The sequence below is a fragment of the Myxocyprinus asiaticus genome, chromosome 4, assembly GCF_019703515.2.
Source record: "Myxocyprinus asiaticus isolate MX2 ecotype Aquarium Trade chromosome 4, UBuf_Myxa_2, whole genome shotgun sequence".
NCBI lineage: Eukaryota > Metazoa > Chordata > Actinopteri > Cypriniformes > Catostomidae > Myxocyprinus > Myxocyprinus asiaticus.
In genome coordinates, this window is record NC_059347.1 from 35,634,446 (window position 1) to 35,653,420 (window position 18,975).

General features: G+C 37.4%; 1 protein-coding gene across 6 annotated transcripts in view; it reads right to left on the reverse strand.

The window, feature by feature from the left end:
- Window positions 1–928: 928 nt before the first annotated feature.
- aif1l (allograft inflammatory factor 1-like) overlaps window positions 929–18,975 on the reverse strand; it is a 41,571-nt gene continuing 23,524 nt past the window's right edge. For 2 of the 6 annotated variants that reach the window (XM_051696557.1, XM_051696560.1), the window contains 4 exons: window positions 10,143–10,191; window positions 9,986–10,027; window positions 8,393–8,555; window positions 929–2,996 (listed from right to left, as the gene is read on the reverse strand). In XM_051696557.1, the coding sequence (XP_051552517.1) occupies window positions 2,909–2,996; window positions 8,393–8,555; window positions 9,986–10,027; window positions 10,143–10,191 (342 nt within the window). In that variant the 3' untranslated portion in view covers window positions 929–2,908. Of the gene's footprint in view, window positions 2,997–8,392; window positions 8,556–8,899; window positions 8,940–9,985; window positions 10,028–10,142; window positions 10,192–18,975 lie in introns of all 6 variants that reach the window. The other 4 variants (XM_051696559.1, XM_051696561.1, XR_007897077.1 and 1 more) reach the window with 3 other exon arrangements.

The window sequence follows — 18,975 nt, forward strand, 5'->3', positions numbered from 1 at the left end:
ATATTATTGTTTACAAAAATAATTGAATAGTGTGTGTGTGTGTGTGTGTGTGTATATATATATATATATATATATATATATAAATAAATTCCACATCCTGGGAAAATCTCATCTAGATTAAATCAGCATAGGCTATCTAATAGCATATGAATTTAATATCTTGGTAAAATATCAGCATTCCCCCCCCCCCTTAAATAATTGAACGCTGTACTCATAATTGGACATGCTGACTTCAAATGTAGAAAGTGAGCTGTCACGCTGTCAAACTGCAACTTTAGAATGAGAAAATGCTGTTTTAATAACAGTGTTATGCAAATGAATTGAATGAACACTTGGACACCGGCATTTTAGAGCAGTTTGTGGAATCTTTAGACGGTCCCTTGCTCGCTGTGTTATAAAGTGTCCCATTACTGTTTTACCGAGTGACATACCACACACAATTTTCAGTAATTGAGCATTTGGAATGAATTTTGAAATAATCGCGCAAGTGGGCAGAGAACCAGACCTGAGGAAAGGACTAGGTATTCTACACACAGCCAATCAGATGGGAAGCTCTGGAACCTACCCTTTCCATTTCGACTGAATTGCTGTTGTGTTTAACTCATTTAGTTTCTGGATTTGGTGTTGTGTTTTCTGAATTGTTATTTTGTCTTTGCCGCCATTTTTAGATTTGTTGTGCACTTCACGGCCACCGTAGTTTCCTCTAAAACATATGCACACACCAACACAAGTTTGTTTTTACCATCCTGGTGGGGATGTTCCATTCACTTCTATTGTTTGTATAACGAGCTAATGAGATTTTCTATCCCTAAAGCCTAACAGAAACCTTTCAGATTTTTAATTTTATTTTCATTAAGACATTTTGTATGGTTAAGCCATTTTCAGTCATAAACTTTAAAGTCAGCGACAAGAAGAGCCCCACTAATAGTTTAGGTGTAACAGTAGGATCTTTACTGCCTTTGGTATTTGCCAAAAAAAAAAAACATTTGATGCACATTTGGGGACATTTATAACTTTAAAAATGCCTCCACTAATTAATAAGCTGACAGAGAAAACTAATAACTCATTAAAAAAAGATTTTCTAATAAATAGCAATACAATGCAGCTATTGATTCATATGCAAATTATTTTAAGAGGAAAATAAAAAGTCAATGAAATACAATTGAACAGAGGCACAACAATAAACCCCATAAAACATCACATGTGACAAATAAACAATCAAACAAATCAAACAAATAAAAGTGGTTTTGTTTGCAGATAGAGTTCAAAACACAACACTTCTGCTGACTGATCTGTCATGACCTTATCTTACTCATAGTCAGAAAGGAGACTCGGTGAAACAAACTAAAAGAAAAAAAAAAAAAAATTCTACTTAACAATAGGGATTGCCTTTCACAAAACATCACATGGAACTGATTTTATAGATAGAAAACTTGAGGCAAGTGGAAAATAAAAGAATAAGAGGACAACAGCACTACATAATCTCAGCAGAGCTGCACAACATTTATGCTTGCTTGAGTTAAAACAAGACAAACAGATTTCCAAGGACTCCACCACACAAAGACATTCCTGGAATGTCTGAAAATGCGACTCAGAATATAAATTCCAAGCACATACATGCATAAACCCAAACCTAAACCCACACACACACACACACACACACACACACACACACACACACACACACACACACACACACACACACACACACACACACACACACACACACACACACACAATCCTTTTCAAAGATGCTTCACTCAATCTTCACTCAAAACATCTGCTACATCAAACTGAGTGAGGCACTTGGAAAGAGTGGTTTCATAGCCATACAGTGACCAAAGATAAGACCCCTAGGGATCTTAAATGCAGCTGGTCCTAAAGACACATCTATCCATGATCAATTCTAAGCAGGAGAATTAAGCACATCCTAAAAGTCTGATTCAAAGCATATCTGTACAATGTATATGCTTAACTGTTAATGTGCTGTTACAGTACAGTAAGATTACAGATTACAGTCATTTAGTTCAGACAAGCCATACAACACACATACAGGTTGACAAGTATCAGGGAGAGTGTGAAGACAGTGTGGGAAAAAAAGTGAAAAATGGTGAAACGGAATGAGCAAACAAATTTGATGAATGAAAACTATTCTAATTCTTGGTTTTCCCTCTGTGGCTCGCTCCCTCCCTCAAATCCCAGCACTCTCCCTTCCCTTGCCTTCCTGTAAAGAAATGTTAAAAACACAAAAGGAAATCCTGCATTTAGGAACACCAGATAAGTTAGAACACCAACCTAAATCAAAAGCTGTTTCATGGCAACTGGCCGAGCACTAACCGAATCTTAAAACAAAACAGCCTCACACACATCTATGATGTCACACTACAGGACACGGTGAGTAGAGTTAGTACAAGCTGAAAAATGCTTCAAGCGTTTTGAATGAATTGCAAATTAGACTGTACTGGCAAACACAAATATAGTGGAAAAGAACAAGCACACTAGGATTTTGAAGAAAAATCTTAATTCTAAAAATTTGTCTTGCAACCTAAAATGGTGTCATCCTGTACACTATACTTCGTACACTTGCAGTGTTACACACTAAACGTTACCATTACTTCACCAGTGACAGGATTTGTGCTTGTAAACACTATTCAGAAACACCCTTTTTATATAAATATATACATTTGTTTACTTATAAAAAGCTACTTTGCGCTTTGACTTTTTCACAGTATATATATAGACATCGTTCTCTTTTTTACCCATTTTGTCCTTCTTTGAACTAAGATTTTCCCAGGGTCTTGGCAACAGATTCTAGGTAAGGCTATTTAAACCTAGCCCCTAATGTTAATTGGGCGGATTTGCAAATGCAGGGAGGTCTTTTCAAATCAATCTCCACTCCTCAGCTGATCTATGGTAGGCTGGTGATGTCACGTTTGGGTGGCGGCCCATCAGGTTTACAGCTGGTCCCGTTAGCTTTATCTTCAAACATCATAACCCTGTGGGAAAGAGTAGAGAAAGTTTTGGCCTTCAGTAAAAACCATACAGATACACAAATAAGAGCAAAAGGTCAAAACAATTTCAACCATGAAGTCTAAAATGCACATCAGGAGTTTGAAACCAAATTATTGAACACATACGGTGCATATTGGATTCAAAACAACCTGCCACTTAAGATTTAGGACCATGATTTAAAGTGGACAAAAGTTGTTTAACATCCATCAAGCAATTGGAAACATTGAAGCTAAAATATTAACGCCATATTAGCTTTGCTAAAGTAATTTTGTGCAAGTTTAATCTCCCCACCACTACTAGAGAAAATGGCTCGTCTATCTAGAGTTCTCTGCAAATAAAATATAGATACAAATTTATATAAGATTAAAAAATATTTAGGCCTATTACAACAGATTAAAAATACTCCGACATACTTTATGCAGATTAGGTCTGGGCGATATATCAATATTCACAATATAGTCGCAATGATATTGCTGATGATATGATATAAAATGAAGCAATATTGTAAAAATTTCAATGCGTTTTTTTTTTGGTCATTAAGTTTCGTAAAGAGCACATTCCATTAGACTAATTTCACGATCTTTTAGGACTGCACAATTAATCAAAATAACCACCAAAATGGCGATATTGTCATATGTGATTATTAAACTGCAAAAGGCTGCGATTAAAGACAGATAAACATGGTACATGTGCACTGCAGAATAATCAGTTGATGCGCTGTTCTGTGCATGCGCGGGGCTTATGGGCTCTTGTTTTTAGAGCAGTTAACATGCTTTGTGAGAGAAAAGTACTACAGGTTCAAGAATTCACGCAATTCCAAACATTAACTGCTACAAGTTATTATAAAAATCTACAAAAGGCGACAAAGAAAAGATGACAGTGTTTCACCAGATACAGAATATTGTAAACTACACTCACTCTGCACTTTCAGTTTCAAAATAAAAGCTCCAGGTGAAGTTAATGGGACAGAAATATATTAATATTGTATAAAACACATCTAATCCTCAAAATAATTGATAATTCAGTATTATATTATAATTATATACTGAGTCCCACAGTAATAATTCAGTATTGTGCAATATTCAACTGGATTCCAAAAAAATACAGTAGTTTTTGCATGCCTTGTATATTCACAAATAAAATGTTTTAGTAAAAATATATCAAGGTAAGTAATGTTTTTTTATTAAGCTACTATGTATCATTGTATATATAAATTATAAATATAAAAGTGTATATCAATGAAAATGATTAAATCTCATTCTCCCTTGTGTTCATTAAGTGAAAAACTGTGGGGTAAAATGCCTTAATTTTTTTTTTAATAGATTTTTGAATACCTGTAAAATAATGAATCTACTTGGCTACAATGGCTGTTTGGATGGAATAATGGTTCTTCTTATAAAAGCTATTTCACTTTTGAGCCTTTTCAGAGTAAATACATAATTATCAAGATACAATATGCATCGAATATTGTCAATAGGCAGAAAAATATTGAGATATAACTTTTGTAGCCATATCGCCCAGCCCTAATGCAGATACAAGTCCTATCTAGACATCTATAAACAACTAGCTGTTTAAGAACAGCACACACAGGGGTCAGGATTTAAAAGGTGTCTTTTCTGGTGTCCACTCAGTGTCCAGCAATGGCTATTTAAGCAGTCTCAGCTTCCCACTGAGCAAAACAAGTAGACAGAGAGAGAGAGAGAGACACTTAAAAGTAGAAAGCTTAAACTTGGGGGATTACAAAAGCTAGATCAGACCAAACCCTGGAGGTTTGAGACATGAGGTGGAGATATAAAAGGGGATGACAGTGAGGGTGAAAATACTGACCCATCATTCAGAGCATGTAACTTTCCATTTCAGGTAAACTTTTACAAATCTCTTATAAGCCCTGACTCAACCAACAGCTTCTCACAAATCACCCATTCACAATGTGAAGTATTCTATGAAATAGACACGCTCGCACAATAAAAACATCTCTTTATGGTCTTATAAATGTCTAATAATAATAATAATAATAATAATAATAATAATCTTCATCATTCTGACACCATCATCAACCTTTGAAGTCATCCAGCCCCATTTTAAATGAAAGAATCAGAGCTGCAAGAAAAAAAAAAAAAAAGAAAAAGAAAAAACCTTAGGAAAATGCACTAATTACAAAAACTGTCACTGTCTAAGGCAAGCATAAGTGAGCAAGTTTACATGCACGATCTTACCAATTATGCTTAATAAGCGGACAATGTGTAACGCCATGTAATCGGTAAGGATGTGCAAGATTAATCGACTAAACGGCTCTGATGTGACTAGTCTACGCTGGAATTACTAGTTGGTCAATATTTTTCCCCATTAAATTTTAACACATTTACGTTTGGCTTTATTTTTTTTTTTTTACAAAGGCTGCACTTAAACTTTACTCATGTTAATGTTACACATTAAATATAATTTGAAAATACAAATATTGGGGGCCTGGGTAGCTCAGTGGTAAAATACGCTGGCTACCACCCCTGGAGTTCGCTAGTTTGAATCCCGGGGCGTGCTGAGTGACTCCAGCCAGGCTTCCACCTCCGAATGTTGTTTCAGTGATCCGATCACGATCTGTTCACAATGCGTTTTGAGTGCATTTACACCTGTCATTTAATGTGGACAAACGGGATCCGATCACAGACAACGCATGAGAGGCTATTTCAAGTGCAGGATAAAGCCTCAGGTGAGTCAGGTCCCGTCTTTCACCGGACCATGTTGACATGTTGATTTTGCTTATCAAAGATTTATGCTTATATACAGTAAGTAGAAAGTAGCTTAGAAAATGACTGTTTTAGGCTAGGTATGCCAACTTTTTAGCACATTTTTTCTTTCTCGTAGATTTGGCTTACCTGTTTTCAACAATGTCCTGACTGTTTTAATATGCAAGTAATTTTTACTTGGTGAATTTAGAACAGGCTATTAGGGTTGCTCTTATTGGTCCTGCAATATTTATTCAAATGTTTTCAATAAAAATACCTGTATTTGCTAACGCTGATTCTGTGAATGCTTCTCATGTTCTATATGTAATGAACAATGATCATACTGCAAGGCAACTGACATTTAAAAGTCAGTAAAATGAGTCATTCCGCATACCCCTAGTAATCGGCACAGGTAGATTTTAGGCCATGACCCCATTTTAGCATTTCTTTCTGGCTTATCAATGTGCGCAACAGTGGAACGCATGCCTGTTTACGTTTTGACGTCATAGCAGAGAATAACCCAATGATATCAACTAGTCTCACATAATACAAATAAGTTGATTTTGGGTAGTTATCAGCGTATTGCTGTGCATGCATACTATTACTCATATTTAAGGATGAACAAAGCCCTACCACTAACCCCAAGTATTCAACTTTGGCACAGAACTTGTCCCACATCAATTGTTGTACTGACATGACTGACGCCTCAAATTGTAAATCCCTTAGAATTACATTAAAGGAGGGACCACATGAAGTCATAACTAGGGACCACAACCCTTCCACTGCAGCCAAATAAGATACATTTCCTTTAGAATGCGTGCTCATGCGACAATGCGCAATGAAAAGATCTGAGTGCTAAACTTTTTCGCCTCTACATTACTCAATCACTGGCAAGAGAAATCTGAACATTTACTAACTAGTGGCTACTAACAGAATTATTTTTTTAGTCGCCTAATGTGAAATTTGGTTGGATATGCGAGTGATTTACTTGCATTGTACAGTGCTAGACCAGAATCTCATATAGACTTGGAGACCAGGGACAGCAAGTAACCACCTAGGCCCCCTTTACACCTGGCATGAACATGCGTTGTCTGTGATCGGATCCCGTTTGACCACATTAAATGACAGGTGTAAATGCACTCAAAACGCATTGTGAACAGATCGTGATCGGATCACTGAAACAACATTCGGAGGTGGTCAGGAACAGATTCTGTCCACATTCAAAGGTGGTGTAAATGCACATGTGTTTTCGTAATCTGGATACAACTATGTAAGTAGTGAATTATGTGATGAGGTTGCTCTACACTCATCCGTTGTTAAAGCGCTGCGTTGTGTGTTCTTGCCTTTTTCTGTTACACATGAAACCAGTCTTGACTCGCACATTTCAGATAAAAGCACATTTAGCCAAGCGCCAAATGAGACAAATATCGTTAAATTTGTTTTTTGGCAACCAGAAATTTAGCTTTGGCGTCCACCAAAAAGTATTCAATGAAGGAAAAACCCTGACTGCTAAAGTGTTAGAAAACATTTGAATTATCCATCAATGTTTTTAAAATTCGCTAAAAGACAGAATTTTCAGTTACCACAGCCTCTGATGTGATATGAAAGTAGTGTTTTTCATTTTGTGCAGGTTATTTTAGATCAGATCTCCATCCGATCACAGTGGAGATGCATTTGACTGCTAGATGTAAAGGCAATGCAGCTAAAGAATATCCAGAAACTATCCGGATATGAAATGCATGTTAATGCAAGGTGTAAATGGGGCCCTAGAAACCACGGAAGGGTTAGTTCAGGTTGGGGTAGGGGCATGTTCAGCATGTTGCAGAGATGGACATGCATCCTCAGTGTTTTTCAAACTGTAACATCTACAGTAAACTATGAAAACCTTCCACATTCACCACTGTTTCTGCCTCCCCCCCCACACCACCATAAGAGGTGCTCTGGGTATTTACAGCATGTACTCAGTATACACTCAGTATAACTACAATGGCTGGCCAACCACTAAGCGGTGAACTGTCATTTTCAAATCTGAGCACTTTGTGCATACTAGAGAATACCTGTCTGCGAGTCCCCTGAAAAAACCCTTATGTGAAAAATTGTGAGAGCCTTGTGCTTAAAACGGTTTCAAAGAATCATTACAATTTGACATGAACTCATTTGTTTGTCATAAACAACCCAAATATTTGGGTTTGTTTATCCTCTCCACAAACACTAGGGAGGAGTTCAGTGGTACCCATGCCAACTTGGAAAAGATAAATGTGTGTCATTGACAGCCATAATTAGGGGATGGAAGCACCCAACATCACTGGAAAATCTTATTACATAATACCATTTGCATATTAATTTTGAAGTTTCTAAGGCCAAAGTGTAAACACAGGTCCGGACATCACCTGTCACAGCAGATCCCTCTCTCACTGAGAGATAATGGCACAGATATCCTGATCCTGCAGTGGATATGCTGACGAAATTAAAGCACACACACACACCCCTCTAAAAATAGCCGGACTGAGCCAAAGCACAAACCAGAAGGAAACAGCCAGAGAAATTTGCATAATTGCATTTGCCAACATTAAAAACAAGTTGGAAAGAGAACTTCCATGCAGTATCATAGAAACATGTTTAAACATGTGCGTGCACACGCACACACACACACTTACAGTTTGAGGACAGCTGATCTCTTGCCAAGCATCATTTTGACAAAGTCCCTGTAGTTGATGGTGTCGCTGCAGCCCCCCGTCACCTCTGAGATCATTTTCTTCATCTCCAAATGAGTCTTTGGAACACCCAGCTTCTCCATCATTCTCTTCAGACCCATCATGTCTAGAAATTAAGTGCACATACAGCCGTAACATTAACATTTTCCTTTAAAGTGACAGTTCACCCAGAAATGTCAATTCAGTCAGTATTTACTCACCTTCATGTTGTTCACATGACAAAAAACAAAACAAAACTGGCGTTCTGCCTTACATCTCCGAAAGAAAAGTTGGACAGGTTTGGAACAATATGAGGGCGAGTATATAAAAACAAAATTTATGTTTTTGGGTGAACTTCAGACCAATATCAGATAATTCCTACACAAAGAATAGATAGATCCCTTATATTCACAAAAAATAATTTACACTTCAGCAATCGAGATTTGTTTTTATGATGATTAAAACACATACTGTATGTGTGATCTGTGTTTTATGTGGGAGGCGGCCAGCACTACAACACAAAACATACAGCTGCACTTTGAGTAGAGCCACATAGAGCTTTCACTGTTTACTGTCCCACATCATTTGCATTATGTAATGTAATGTCGACATATTACATTTCAAAAGACATATTTATGAAACAATTTACCCTCATTGTGTATTTTTCTGTGACATAGTACAAACATATACTACAGCCATCACACACCACCCCACATATTTTTTTTTACAAGTACCCCATCATATCTGTGGCACACAAATCTCAAATGTTTGGATTTACAATCAACAATGAGGGCCTATGCCACTTTCTTCCACCATTTAATATGGACAAGCTTTTAAATTTTGTAAGGAAATATGTGAAATGAGCTTCCCACCGGAGATGAACTGCAGCTAGAATTAAAAAGAAAACATGAAATGGCATTCACAATGCATTAACTTCCATAATGTGATGTTTCACTTTTTAATGTGCTTTTTTTGGCATGACAAATAAATGTACTTAAATAACAGGATATAAATGTAGGGTGAAAATGTCTGAGGATTTGATCAGAATGTGGGTAATTGGCCATGATTTTATTGGTTAACATTATTTTTCTCTACCTGCTGGCCTTGTTTATGTCAACATAAAATAAAAGTTTCATATCAGAGGAAGAGAAAGTTATTACATTTTGTTAAAAGATCCTGAAAAGTTTTTTTCTTTAGAAAAACATGTGCTGGTGAATCATGCAAAATAAGACCAGGAACATTTAATGAGAAAATATAGTAGAGTGGATTTCAAATTCAATTTCTTTAACAATTAAAAGTGTGCAAAAATGCAAATTTGTACTCTTCCCCCATATAAACTGAACAGCGAGAGAAAAAAAAAAAAGGTTCATATGGTGCACCCTGCATATTGTTATTACATTCCTTCCCTTCCTACTTTTTTTACCTCACATAGACAGTAACCTTTAATTTGGTTACAGGTGAGTTCGCCGGTTTCCCATCTGTCATGCATAGTATCACCTACACCTTACCCACAAACACTCGCGTCGCAGTGTTAAGTACACATGCACTCACACTTACCAATATCCCCCTGATCGTTAAGGTCAAATTCTGCATACTTATCTGTGGAGGGAAAAATAAGCAAAATGGTTTTAATAGTCAAACAAGAACAATGATGACAAACATTTAGAAAGACTTCCTCTGATAGCATGCACAAACAGTGTACACACACACACACCATCTGACAGCGGCAGAATGTAGAGGTCAGTTACATGACAGCTGTGATTCTAAGGAAAACAACAAAAGAGATGAAACTTAATGATACACTTCTCTGTTTTAAAGGGATAGTTCACCCACAAACGATCACAATGGTTATTTACTCATCATGTTGTTCCAAACCTGTGTAACAGACTTCCTTTCATGAAACATAAAAGGAAATGGTGACTAAGGTTGTCATTCTGCCTAAAGAATGCCCCGTTCACACATGCAGCAACTTTATCGCTTGAAGTCACTAGTCTCTGTACTGTCAAGTCCCTAGTGGCTCTAACGTTATTGGTGGACTGCACGTCTGGCTAGAAAATCTGATTACAGCCGAGACATATTTCCGGTACAACTAAGATACAGTTCTACAGTAATTTGACAAGGAATCAGGGCCCAAGGCTAAAAGTAGCTCCTAACCTGGAAATTTAGGAGCAACTCCTAAAATTAGGGGTGGTGTCACTCCTAAGTTTAGGACTCGTAAAATTTTCATCTAAGAGTAATTCAGGAAGCATTTTAACACAAAGTAGCACCTAAAACCACAACAACTAAGGACTTCTAAATCCTTAAGAGTGAATCGCAAATGATCCAAAGCATGCCTGCTGTCGTCAATCCACATTAAAAACAAAGTATGAGAATATTATGACCTTAAAAAAATTTTTTTTTTTAATATATATATATATATATAGCTGAATTGCAATCGAATCGATTTTAACAATATAACTTTATAATATTTTAAACATCGTGATATTGACATTGACCTTTAAAAAAAATTATTTCGTATGAATTAGTCTTGTCAAAAGCACTGGTACTTCGGTACCAAGTCGGTACTAAAATGAAAAGATGCAACGATACCAGTGTTTATGCAGTACCAAGCACCGACTTAATTCGGTACCCGTACGCTGTCTGACTGAACACAACGACTGCTTTCAAATGCTCACATGCTTATTTGAGTGCTCCGTTATTCCTTTTACACTGAAATGCACAATTAATCAATTTAAAAACGTAATATGTCCTTGTGTGATTATTAAACTGCGAAAGGCTGCAATCTTAGTCTGCATTCGAGCTACATGCTTTAAATTAATGTGTGAAGCAGACCTCTCATACACTAGAAACTCCACAGACATTGAGAATAATTTGCGTTGTATGACAGATGACAGAACAGGGCACTAATTCACTGTGAAGCATGTAGCTTATGTAGACTATATTTATGCAATGAAATCACAGTATTTGCACATTAATGATCACAATGGGCCATGTAGCGAACTGTTCATCCGTCTGAAGTGAGGCTTCCGTCAAAACTACATCAAAATAAAAGCTCATGTCAAAATAATAGCACGATTAAAAATAAGTTATACGTGCTGGAAACTGAAGAAATTGCAACAAAAACAGTACATTACAACTGTATAATAAAATGTATTATTCACTATAGTAATATTATTAATAAATGATATTTTATAAATACATTTATTTATTAATACTCAACTGTATTAATAAATAAATGACATAAGAACATTAACATATTAGTATATTTTTGCTGTGGTATCGAAATTGGTATCAAGTAGGGCTGGGCAATATGTAAAAAATATTTTATCGATAATCGCCTAAAAAAATGAAATATGATTATTTCAATCAACCCCCCTGCCGAGGGTTGGTTAAGATTTTTGCTTTTAAATATTAAATTCAATTTATTGAAACTCAAAACACAAACAAAAAACAAAAACTAAACGAAAAAAGCAATTAAAACAACGGTGATTAAAAAAAACCCACCTCCACAAATACAAATATTTACCATCTCCCACAGGTCCATTTGCCATCACACAAGTATCAGTCAGCGACAACAGGTGGAATATTAGTGAAAAATGTGAAAAAAAATTAAGAATTAAGAACTGAAGACAACTATAAATGTAAAGATAATAATCATAACAATAAAGCCTAATAAACACCCTTGTGTTGCCAAAATAATGCTGCCAAATGTGTGTTCTTATTGAATGTGTTTCTTTTACATTTTGGTAATACAGTTACTGCTGCCTAAAGTAAATAAAATAGAACTAATTTTATGTTCAAGGTGAACATGTCTTGTATTATTTTATGATTTAATTACTTTCATCTTTGTTTCTTTAATACAAAGATATATATTACTAAACCTGCAGTGTTGCTTTCACAATGCATGTTAACCACAAACTGGTCCATGGAAATATAGCAAACTAAACTCACAGCATCTCCTGAGATGACTGGAGATCATTTGCAGCATTCTCATAGACAACATTATTCTTCCGAAAAAAGTAATAACTCTTTACATGCCCCTGTTCTATGAGACATGCTTGCACTACACGCCTACATGCGCGTCTCTGAACAAACAGCGAATCAGTCACAAGCATTGATGGCTTTTCTTTTTTTCTGTTCTTAAAAATATATAAAATTGTGTTTCTTCTTTGTGTCTAATAGCATTTCTTGTCATGTGTCACTCTGAGACGTCTTACAGGTCACCTGCCTGATGCAAGTAGATGACCAACATTACCTGCGCATGAAACAACTTCATTTGGATGGAGCTAGCGAACTGGATTCAGCCTCATCGCATTTGGCGGGTGGCAGGTGCTGAGCTACTGTTTAAAATATTTGACTTCCCAGATCCACGGTTTTGCCATTACCTGTTATTGTCGCAATCAGCATTGGGATCCTTGTAATATATCGTCAATGTCCGATTACATCGTCCTATCGCCCAGCCCTAGTATCAAGAACCGTGAAATTTCACTGGTATAGGTACAGACTACTGAAATGTTGGTATCGTGACAACACTAGTCTGAATCTTGAGGGTGTTTTCATTATTGCACATTTAGAGATGCAGTTACTTTTCCCACAAACTGAAACAACTCAAACCGGAGATAAATGTTTTGACAACTACGCGCTCTCTGGCCATAGGTAAAATGAAACTGTGTAGTGCAGATGAATTGGGAATTTCTGTCATCTATCAGACTATATATGCCCTCTCCAGACCGCACATTGTTTGTTTTTCTGTGGATGCGCATTCGTTGCAGAGAAAATAAAGCACTGGTCATTAATGACCATCGCGGGGCTCACTTGATACAGTAGACAGGACACACACTTGTTTCATTGCACAAACACAGGATGAAGAAATATTCATCAACCGAAAAAAACAAAAATTATAAAAAAATAAAAAATAAATCCATCCATTCATCCATATATATCCCGCTATCTGTCTATAAGGAATTTGCTGACAAATTGCGCTTCCCCATCTACAAATCACTTTGGGCGATTTAAAAAAAAAGTGTGCATTAAATGTAACATTATCATGGCAATGAGGTCAAGGCCGCCTTACTCTAAGATTTCCTTAGTAAAATTGCTCTTATTATGATTAGCTTAAGCAAAAACTCCTAGCTAGAAACTTGTTGGAGGACTCCTAATGGTAAGATAAAAATCTTTGTGAATACAGGCCCAGTTTTCTTGTGCATAAAAATGTACATTCTGCAGGAGGAGAGTGTTTTATATAATAATAATTTCTAAAGAATATCTTCTCCATGGATACGTTTTTATTATATCCATTTCCATGCATAAGTTATTATTATATCCATGTACTGTATGTGATCACAGACAAATAATGTAGAACAGTGAAATCGCTCACAGAAAATTCTCCTTTGCCGGGAGACGGATGACGTGAGCTCCACTGACACGGTCTTCACTCCTATGTGTTGTCGCTTCCAAAAGTCACTCCTCTTTAGCATAAAGTTTGAATTCTCACATTTCTGAAAGTCGCTGGACATGCCCACATCTAGTCACCAGAAGTCGCTGTCACTCGTTACACCCGAAGTCACCAGCTTTAATAGAAAATGAATAAGATCATGTCACTTTGTGGCTATAAGTCACTGTGTGTGAATGGGTGTGTGACTTCAGGTGCTCCACGGAAAAAAGCCAAATGGGTTTGGAACTAGGGATGTCCGAGACTAGTCGACTAAACGGTACTTATCCAACATTAGTCTACGCTGGAATTACAATTTAATATTTCTCCCCATTAAACTGGTCAACATTTTTACACATTTAATGTTAGCTTTTATACATTTACGTTTGGCTTTATATTTTTACAAAGCTGTGCTTAAATTAGTGTCATGTTAATGTTACATATTTTAAATTAATAATACAAATACTATTAAAAAAAGATATCTGAAGCAGATGTACTCAAAGTTTCATTTGCATACATCTGCTGATAAAGAAGGCTATTTTCAAAGATGTGTCAACTACTTATTTGGTTAAACTATTATTTATTCTGTGTGCACGTCATATTTAGAATACATTAGGTTTGTTGTACATTTCTCACAGGCTTATTTTTTTCTATCCTATAGCTATTTACATTGTAACTGTTCTTGGTTAACGTTCTATACCAAACAGCTGTCATATTAGATCAATGGTTAAAGTTGTGAAATATGCGCATATTTTCAGCACATTTTTTCACTAGATTTGGCTTAGCTGTTAATTATTTTCAACAATGTCCTGACTGTTTTAATATGTTAAGTAACTTTTACTTGGTGAATTCTAATTAGAACAGGCTATAAGGGTTGCTCTATTGGTCCTGCCCTGTGCATACAATTGTTTTCAATAAATATGGCTATATTCGCTAACATTGATTCAGTGAATGCTTGTCATGTTCTATATTTAATGTAAAATTATCATAATGCAGGCATGCACGTCACAGATAAATGCCCCTTTTTCAGCAGAATTTAGTGTAAGATTTGGAATAGATTAAGTATTTTAAATGGGTCACAATTTATTTATTTTTTAACTGTTTTCTGAAGGTTTCTTAGACTAATCGACGCCAACATTTCCGTTTAAATGTCAGTGAAATTAGTCGTTCTGCACATCCCTATTTGGAACAACATGATGTTGAGTAAAATGACTGAATTCTCATTTTTGGGTGAACTATCCCTTTAACCTACTTCACAAAAGATTGCTATCTATATCTGTAAATGAGGACAGCTATTACCCTATTCAAATCCCTGTCCTATTTGATTTGGCTGGATTCTTCTACTTTCAGAGTATTTCCTCTGTTTCTCATTTTGTGTGGTTTCAGGCTCACAATGAGGGTTCTGTTGGAGTGGACGCATTGAGTGTAACAGAGTCACCGTGAGAGGAGGCTGATGGGAAGGAGAGGGTTACAATGGCCCCCTATGAACACAAACACAGCCTGCTCACCACCGAGCTGTGTGTGTGTGTGTGTGTGTGTGTGTGTGTGAGAGAGAGAGAGAGAGAGGGAGAGGAAACTTAGTTAGCGAGAGAGGTCAACAGTCTAAATGCACTGACACAGCCTCTCTGAACAAACTTTCCCTGTTTATTTCTGTAACCTTCAAATGCAAAACAAACAAAGCACTGGATCACTATCTCTACTGCTCCAAAATAAAATCGTTTTCCTTTCTGCTGGTGTTCTGTTTATTCTCAAAGGTTGGATTGGAAGGGCTGAAAAAGTGAGTGGAATGTGACATCAGCCAAAAAGTCATTTCAGAATAGGGCTGGGCGATAGGACGATGCAATCAGATATTGACGATATCACACAAATATCCCAAAGCCGATTGCGACACACATTGACAGACGATGATTGACAATGATCAATCCATGGATCTGGGAAGTCCCCAAATATATTTAAAAGTAGCCGTATGTGTGAAACTATCACCCGCCAAATGCGACGAGGCTGATTGCAGTTCGCAAGCTCCTCGTCCAAATGCAGGTATTTCATGCGCGGTAATTTTGCTCATCTACCCGCAACAGGCGGGCAACCTGTAAGATGTCTCGTAGTGACACATGACAAGAAATGCTATTAGACACAAAGACACACACTTGAAACACACTATTACATTTTTAAGAACAGCCCCAAAAAAAAAAAAAAAAAAAAAAAAAAAAAAAGTCAATGCCCGTGTCTGATTCGCTGTTTGTTCAGAGGCGTGCAGCGCAAGCCTGTCTCGTAGAACAGGCATATGAAAGAATTCACTCTTTTTTCTCAGTTTCATTTGTCTGAAAACTGTTTGCAAGAATAATGCCATCTATGAGAATGCTGCAAATTATCTCTGATCATCTCAGGAGATGTTGTGAGTTTAGTTCGCTATATTTCCATGGAGCAGTTCGTTGTTAACGTGCATTGTAAACAACTCTGCAGGTTCAGTAATATATATATCTTTGTATTAAAGAAATGAAGACAAAAGCGATTAAATCATAAAATAATACAAGACACGTTCACCTTGAACCTAAAATTTAGTTCTATTTTATTTTCTTTAGGCAGAATGAACTGTATAAAAACAAAAAAAAACCAAACAAAAAAACAAAAAAAACCAAACACAAATTCAATAAAAACACTTTTGGCAGCATTATTTTGGGAACAAGGGAATTTATTAGGCTAATTTATTAAGATTATTATTCTTTTCAAATTTTTAGGGTGGCAGCTGCAACCCAGTGCCCCCCTTGTGGCCACACCCCTGCAGGAAAACATATGAATTGACGGACGATGAGAGGTCTGGAAGGGCATTTATGGTTTAATGGAAAATTTCTGCTGGAATGACTGAGAAAATCCAAATTAATCAGCATTACACAGTTGCATTTTGCCTGTGACCAGGGAGTGGAGAGTTGTCTAAACCTTTATTTCTAGTGTAACTGGGTTGTTTCGGTTCCTGGGAGAGGTGATTGCATCCCTCAGACAGATTACAATAATGAAAACACTTTCGCGATTAAGGCGATACCTTTTAAAAAGGTCAATGTCATATTAACATCCTAATACATATTCAATATTTTAAGCCTAATTTTGTGATTTACGCATTTCCAATTCCTAACAAAATCCCATCAAATTGAATTGTCTTTAACAAAATGAAATGAATAAAATGTAAATATATTTAAGTTTTATTAATATAATTAAGTTATTTTGTATCTGCCTTTATTTTTTTGTATATGTATTTGAAATGTACAGTATGTACAGTATACTGTATATGCAAGGAATAATTGACGACGGACCTCTGAATTATTGAAAAATAATGCAGTGCATTCAGAAAGTATTCAGACCCCTTCATTTTTTTCACATTTTGTTATGTTGCAGCCTTATACTAAAATGCTTTACATTATTTTTTCACATCAATTTACACTCCATACCCCATAATGTCAAAGCAAACTTTGAGATGTTTCTACACTTTGATTGGAGTCCACCTGTGGCAAATTCAATTGATTGGACATGATTTGGAAAGGCACACACCTGTCCATATAAGGTCTCACAGCTGAGAATGCATATCGGTGCAAAAACCAAGCCATGAGGTCAAAAGGAACTGCCTGCAGAGCTCGGAGACAGAATTGTGTCGTGGCACAGATCTGGGGAAGGCTACAAAAAAAAAAAATTTTTTTTTAAAAATATCAGCTGCATTGCAAATTCCCAAGAGCACAGTGGCCTCCATTTTTCTTAAATGGAAGAAGTTTGGAACAACCAGGCCTCTTTCTAAAGCTGGCCGACTGGCCAAACTGAGCAATCGGGGAGACGGGCCTTGGTAAGAGAGGTGACCAAGAACCCGATGGTCACTCTGGTTGAGCTCCAGAGATCATGTGTGGAGATGGGAGAAACTTGAAAAAGGACAACCATCACTGCAACACTCCACTAATCTGGGCTTTACGGCAGAGTGGCCAAACGGAAGCCTCTCCTAAGTGCAAGCCACACAAAAGCCTGTGTGGAGCGGGACGTGGTCACCACCCCTGGTGCCACCACATGACCCCTGGTCATGTGTCTGTCACTGGGGAGAGAGGAAGTGGTAAGGGCCATCTCCTGGTGATTTTTCCCCTTTTTCCCCTTTTTCTCCCAATTTGGAATGCCCAATTCCCAATGTGCTTTTAAGCCACGTAGTGATTCGCCTCAGTCCGGGTGGCGGAGGACGAATCCTAGTTGCCTCCGCGTCTGGAGACAGTCAACCCACGCGTCTTATCACATGGCTTGTTGAGCGCGTTGCCACAGAGACATAGCGCGTGTGGAGGCTTCACGGCATCCACTGTGGTAACCACGCTCAACTCACCACGCGCCCCACCGAGAACGAACCACATTATAGCAACCACGAGGAGTTTACCCCATGTAACTCTACCCTCCCTAGCAACCGGGCCAATTTTGGTTGCATAGGAGACCTGGCTGGAGTCACTCAGCACGCCCTAGGATTCAAACTAGCGAGCTAGCGAACTCCAGGGGTGGTAGCCAGCGTATTTTACCACTGAGCTACCCAAGCCCCCGGTGAATGTTAACATTAAACACCTGTGTCTCGTTTCAGTGATGATGGAGATGGGATTTAAAAGGTCGCCAGAGCGACAGACAGACTATGTGTGTGCGTGCGCTGTAAAGGAGTTGTGAAGCTGAAAAGCCAATAATTTGTTGTGAAGCCGAAAAGCAACTGTATTAAAAATTGACTCCCGTGGACTGTGAAACCAGCTCCCGTGTCCTTCCTACTCGAACCCCTCTACAGTCCGCTTGGAATTTGCAAAAAAACACCTAAAGGACTCTCAGACTGTGAGAAACAAGATTCTCTGGTCTGATGAAACAAAGATTTAAATGTTTGGCCTCAATTCCAAGCTTCATGTCATGGTGGAAACCAGGCACCACTCATCACCTGCGCAATACCATCCCAACAGTGAAGCATGGTGGTGGTAGCATCATGCTGTGGGGGTGTTTTTCAGCAGCAAGGACTGGGGGATTGGTCAGGGTTGAAGGAAAGCTGAACACAGCAAAATACAGGAGATATCCTTAATGAAAACCTGGTCCAGTGCCGAAAGTTAACCTTCCAACAGGACAATGACCC